Source organism: Sinocyclocheilus anshuiensis, unplaced genomic scaffold (genome assembly GCF_001515605.1).
Source record: "Sinocyclocheilus anshuiensis isolate Anshui unplaced genomic scaffold, SAMN03320099.WGS_v1.1 scaffold164, whole genome shotgun sequence".
In the NCBI taxonomy this organism is placed as follows: Eukaryota; Metazoa; Chordata; class Actinopteri; order Cypriniformes; family Cyprinidae; genus Sinocyclocheilus; species Sinocyclocheilus anshuiensis.
This window is the reverse complement of record NW_015557128.1, coordinates 1,407,549-1,413,958: the sequence shown is the minus strand read 5'-3', so window position 1 is coordinate 1,413,958 and position 6,410 is coordinate 1,407,549. Positions and strand designations below refer to the sequence as shown.

The following is a 6,410-nucleotide window of genomic DNA, read 5'->3' as shown; positions in this document are numbered from 1 at the left end:
TCAACATATTCTGTTACACCAAATACACAAAATAATGATCTTTAAAAAAGCATCATATGACCCCTTTAAAACAACTGGCTTTAGTTTTTAGTGTTTTTTATTTATTTAGACAAAATAGTGTGGTACTTCATAATCAGAAACTTTCAATATGAGTATGTGTATTTAAGTCCCGACTAGGTTTAGACCTAGGTTTGAGGTCTCATTGTAACACATACAATCAGGGTTCAGCGGTGAGTCCTTGTTGACACAGACTCTCCATGACACCCAGAGGCAGAAAACACACACACACACACACACACACTCTGCAGCATTCTCCACTATAAATAACCTTCACCTAAAGCGGTGTGTTTGCTAAGTGAGGATGTAGAGATGCTGAGGTGGACCTGAGGCCCGAGCAGCTATAGAGCTGTAAACGAGCACACGACACTCACAGATGCGTCATCCTGCCACAATCGTCCACCCTGCAGCCCGCTGCCCTGTCAGAGCAAACCGGCCCGCAGATACAGGAAGTTATGGAGATGACAAATGCATTAATATCATCCGCTTCCGTTCTCGTCCTCACTGAGGCTCTTTCTCTACATGACCCGGTTAATATTAGTCACAGCAGTTCACTGTGTGTCTGATGGATATTATACACAAAACCACAAGTTTTGTTAGTTATTGGCCAATATTAGAGAATTTTTAATTGTGCATGCTTATTTCCCATATTTTTACATTTAAATGAAACATTTGTTCTTTCATTGGTTTTATGTGTGTGTGTGTGTGTGTGTGTATATATGCAAAAAAAAAATATATATATACAGTATATATATATATATATATATATATACTGTATATACTGTATATATATATACTGTATATATGCAAAAACACAGCTAAATGTGATTGGTCACTTTATGTGTCAATCAGATCACCAAAGGTGCCAAAAAGAAGATGATTGGATTGTTGTGCTGGCCAGTAAAACTAAATCTGCACCTGCTGATGAGTGTGTTAAAGCCTTGATGTGAAGCCAGTTCTGAAAGCATCCCTCATCTGAGGCAAGAGCAGAAGATACCAGCGTCCCACCTGAATCTGAACAGTCTCAGCGAGAAGCTCCTGTCTAATTAGCAAGCTCTGTTGAGGAACGCCTCGCTGCGCTGGCCAGTTAAAGCACTTCCTGTTGAACACGACTGATTAGAATGGCTGGTTTAGCACAGCAGAGGTGGGGTTGTGAAGGAGTCACTAGGAAGCAGCTCTAATGTAAGTTACAAAATGATCATCAGAGAAATTATTGCTCATTATTTACACACATAATAATAATGTTATAATATTAAGTAAGTAATAATAGTAGTTGTTGAAAGCTTCAGTTTTGTTGCTGATGCATTAACTAACACAACCACAACAACCCTCTACATTGCGAGTAAATCACTCGCATATGCGACTAAATCTTACTCTGGGCGACTAAATGATGTCTAATATTAGCCTATTGCTAATAAATTCTCAGATTTTACTCGCCAGTGTGTGAGTTGGAGGCTAAGTATAAGTTTAGCTCAGATATATTTTCACTCGCCGAACACTCTCTGACTGAGCGCTTCAGAGTTTCTCTCTCCGCCAAGCGATCTGTGCTGTTTTTCAGTTAATCTGAATGGATGCGCAGTGCACCTGTATTTAACCTGAATGACCAAAAAAGCACCACCACCAGTCCGAAGTTCAGTTAAAATGACTAATATGCATTCATACATGGTTATCAGGTTTTAATTCTAATTACAAAAGTTCTATCATTAAATAATATTGATTATCATATTATAATGCTTGACTGACTGATGTTAAGAGTGTACTTTCAGATATTTATAAAACTGTGCCATTTTATAAACAAATATATATATATATATATGCACAACAATTGGGTTCTGGAATTTAAACTCAGAATAGATTACTGCTTTTTGTTGTTATAATAATAATATTTATATATATATATACACGTTGCATTTTAGCAAATTCCAAGATGAATATCCTTTTTTCATGCTGCACATCATAATGTTGTGATGCCTAAATTCATCTGTAGCAATTAAAACACCTGACATTAGTTTTTAAAATTTATATAGACAAAATAGTGAAGTGTTTTATAATCAGCTATAATTTGTTATCATTTCAACACCAACACTGTAATTGTTTTAATTATAAAAAATTAATAAGGCCCTTAAATGTAATATTTAAGAAATCTCAAAATGTTTAAAGTTAAGTTAGACAAAACAGTGTAGTGCTTTACAAACAAAGTTTGGGCTCAGTAAGATTTTTTTTTTAAATATTAATTGTATTCAGTATTTTATTACATTATTATTTCGCAATATTACCATTTTCACTATATTTTGATCATTATATGATATATGCATTATATATATATATTTTTTTGTAACATCCACAATGCATTATAGGTAAAGTTCATTCACTCATAATAGATGTTATACTCTCTGTTTTCTCATATCAAAGTTTTAGGGCTGGTTGGTTTGGATCATGGTTTTAAACTCTTGATTGAAGGATTTTTAAACATGCCTACTGAGGAAACAGATGGCATAAATATTTGCAGAAAGAGCAGCTAGTAGTGAAAAATCTGCGTAAGGAACCAAAAAATAAATAAATTAAAAATACATACATGCATAAAAATAATAATAATAAACTCAATTTGACACTCACTGATTTCAGATTTGGCAGGCGGCGTGAGGTTCAGTCTCTCCAAAGAGTCGCTGTTCTCCTCGTCTAGAACATGATTGAAGTTCAAGATGAACATCATCACAACTCCTTCCTCGTTCTTCACTGGGATGATGTGAGTGTTACACTGGAAGTCTGAACCTACAAGAGGAACAAGAAGACATGTTTAGTTTTCACAAGCACAAACTCTGATTCACTCCTCGTCTGCTGTCTGGAACACATCTAACTTGATAATGAAGATACATGTCACAGTCGATCATACTGAGAGCTGCGAAGGAAACAGAAGACGACCGGAGATTTTAAACTGCCAAATCAAGAGGATGAGAGCCAAATTTAAGCTGTTATTCACTGAAAATCTTCCCTTGTAATAGAGGTGTAACGATACACCACTGCCACGGTTCGGTTCATATCACGGTTTTGGAGCCACGGTTCGGTTCGGTTCCTTTTGGTTTGCAGTGATGGTAGGGTTCATGACATGACACCAGCAATGCTAAAGAACATTAGATTCACTTTTGACATAATAATAATAATAACAACAATAATTGCTCTCTGTTCATGTTAATTAATGCATTAACAAATGAGAATTTAAAAATTGTTGCTTTGTAAAGTGTTACCAAAAAATCTATTGCCTTAAAAAAATTAAAATAAAATAAAATAAAATAATACCTAAATAATGCAAACAAGTCATTAAACAACATTACTTAGGCTACATATAAAAATGCATGCACCTGGATAAATAAAATGGAATAGCCGGACAATAAGGAAATTATTTTAATCAAATATGTAATAACTCAATCTGACACTCGAGAGTCGCAAGATGTTTGAGAGGCGACTGTGTACGCTTTGGCTGAGAGCGCATTCTTCAGAGAGAGTATGGGTTAAAACAGCTTGAATGTTTAAATCGGCATGACTTAAAAGTATGTGCAAGTGACAATTCCGTCAACTGTCCGAAACACGCGCTAGTCTAGTATTGCAGCATGCAGCTCACTCGCAGAGCGAACTCAACGTGGATATTATGGATGTGAGGCCATTTGTGCATTTTGAGAGAGTGAGAGAAGACGCAGTACCACTCAGTCCCAATCACTCACGCTGTTTGTGAAATTCCGTCTCACAGAAAGTTTTTAAATGATCTGTGTGTGTGTGTGTGTGTGTGGATTACTGCAAAATGTTCCCTTTATAATCAGTAGAAATTATAGTTGCAGGATAAAACCCAAAAGAACATAATTAGACCCCTCCAAATACACTTTTTGTGAACTCCGTCTTCAAAGCAGATGGACTGAACCATAACAAACTAATTTGCACTATACAGCAGGAGAAGGTGAGATTTAGGAGCTGAACCTGAAGGAGTGAAGAGGTGATGGCAGCTTTCATCTGCTGTCCGATATAGACGCTGCATTACTGAAAAACCCACTCCAGCGCCGACAGCACCAGTGAAAAGAGAGAGAGACAGAGGCCCCTGTCCTGAGCTGGAGGGTGTGATCATGGATAAATGCGCTGAATCAGACCCGGAGGTCAGAGGTCACAGCCTGTGCTTCTCTCTGCAGGCTTAGCCCTGTTCAGCTGCCCTTATTCTGCGGGACTTAGAAGCCTGTGACAGGCACTATACAGCACAATGAATCTGTCCACATGGATGCAAATGTTCTCCTCTTATCTTTTTTCTTTTTGAGTCCAATCCATCCTTATCTCCTGCTAATTGAGTTCACTACCAAAGCCTCTTTAGTAATGAAAAGATACAAAAATGCTCAGGCTCCTCATATCTGCTGCACTGACGGATTATTAAAATGTTTGGGTGTTTGTTTGAAAGATTGTGACTGACATAATATACAAATAGCATCGGTCCTGGATGCTGATGGAGACGCTGAATGCTTGAACTTGACATTATGTCTTAAAAACTGTTTATGGCACTGGCAGAGACGTGAACACAATGCGTAAAAACGTCAGTCTGCATGTGTAAATAAACCAACAATTCAAAAAATGTCGCAAACGGTGTACAAGAACATATTCTTTATGAACCGAACCATGGTTACATGCGTAACCCGAGTCGTTTATAAATCATTTTTAATGAAAGAAGTCTCTTTTGCTCAGCAAGGCTGCATATATTTGATTAAAAATACAGTAAAAACTGTAATATTGGGAAATATTATTAAAATTTAAAATAGCTGTTTTCTATTTGAATATATAGTAAAATATGTTATTCCTGTGATCAAAGCTGAATTTTCAGCATCATTACTAAGCTCTTCAGTGTCACATGATCCTTCAGAAATCATTCTAATATGCTGATTTGCTGCTCAACAAACATTTCTGATCATTATCAATGTTGAAAACAGTTGTGCTGCTTCGTATATTTTTGTGCAAACTGATACATTTTGTTTCAAGGCTCTTTTATGAATAGAACGTTCAAAATAACTGCATTTACTTGAAATAGAAACATTTAGTAACATTATATAAATGTCTTTACTGTCTTTCTATCTTTCAGACCCCTCCTCGTGGTCACAGTCAGAGCCAGCAGGAGTCAAACACATCAGCTCATCTTCCACAGCGCTGAAGCTCATACAGGACACAAGCAGGGGATCGTCTGGAACATGCTGCACTAAGCATTTCCCACATCCTGAGCAGTACATAAACGTCTCCAGCACCAGCAGGTATCATTAATACTTCCAAAACAACACCGGCAAGAAAAATGGATCAAATGAGGTGTGTAATATTCTGTGGCAACTCTGCGCAAATGTAATTTAATCTACATGTTCAGTATACCCTAATGAGCATGCAGAGGAGAAAGTGTTCGGAAAATCTTCTGAACACGAGGAACATCACGTTCTGTCAATGAGAAGATACGATCACAAAATTATTTCAGCCATTTGCTAAGATGTCCCAATGCAAATATATCAAACTGACAATAGCCTGAATGTAAAATTGAATGTGCAGCTTATTAAAGTGAAGAATTCGGCCTGTTTTACACCGCACACAATTTCAGTCAGATTTACTGAATAGAAAGTGGCGTTTATGTGTGTAATGGACCGATGGAAAAACCTGGTAGCAAAATCAACCAATGGATTTCCATGCATTTTCCTTATTTTTCCATTAAATTGTGATTACCGGATAATAATTTTTTACAAATGATTTTTAGAAATTGTGCACATATACAGTGGTTTCTAGTAGGGATGCACCGGTATCGGGCCCGATACTGGTCTCCTGTACTCGTACTCGTTAAAATGCCCCGATACCAAATGCCGATACCACACAGCATGTGATAAGCGCCATATTCAAACAAAGAAACACCGACAACAGAACAACAGACAGCAGAAAGGAGTTAAGGATGTCTACTACGAAGTATATGTATGCAATGAATATAACGTTAAACATTCAGTGTTAACGCCTGTATAGCTGGTGTGCGCGAGCTGATAAACAAATGACAAATCATACCCAAAAATTCTTCATACAGTGGACTACCAGTAAAATTGATACAAATTTGGGTCCAAAAATTAGTCTGGGGAAAAACATTGAAGTTGACGTTTGCATGAAGCTGGGAGACAGCATGCCCAGGAGACTACAGGCTGTCATTAAGGCTAAGGGTTGTCTGACTAAGTATTGATAGTTGTGTAAATACTGTCATACTAACAGCTGTCTGAATAATTTTTGGTTTATTGTAACCCATTACATACCTTTCTATCAAAGTTATCTAACATTATCAAGCTGAATTTGTTCTGACACAGTTTAACTGA

The 6,410-nt window shown here is 36.9% G+C and overlaps 1 protein-coding gene and 1 long non-coding RNA gene across 2 annotated transcripts in view; one reads left to right on the top strand and one right to left on the bottom strand.

The window, feature by feature from the left end:
- LOC107677923 (uncharacterized) overlaps positions 1 to 6,267 on the top strand; it is a 24,622-nt gene extending 18,355 nt beyond the window's left edge. The window contains exons 2-3 of the long non-coding RNA XR_001632896.1: positions 1,197 to 1,201; positions 6,175 to 6,267. This is a non-coding gene — a long non-coding RNA (uncharacterized LOC107677923). The remainder of the gene's footprint in view (positions 1 to 1,196; positions 1,202 to 6,174) is intronic.
- The window catches only part of LOC107677922 (potassium voltage-gated channel subfamily H member 7-like), a 107,018-nt gene that overhangs the window by 62,293 nt on the left and 38,315 nt on the right, over positions 1 to 6,410 (bottom strand). The window contains exon 3 of the mRNA XM_016472992.1: positions 2,674 to 2,829. Within this exon, the coding sequence (XP_016328478.1) occupies positions 2,674 to 2,829 (156 nt within the window). The remainder of the gene's footprint in view (positions 1 to 2,673; positions 2,830 to 6,410) is intronic.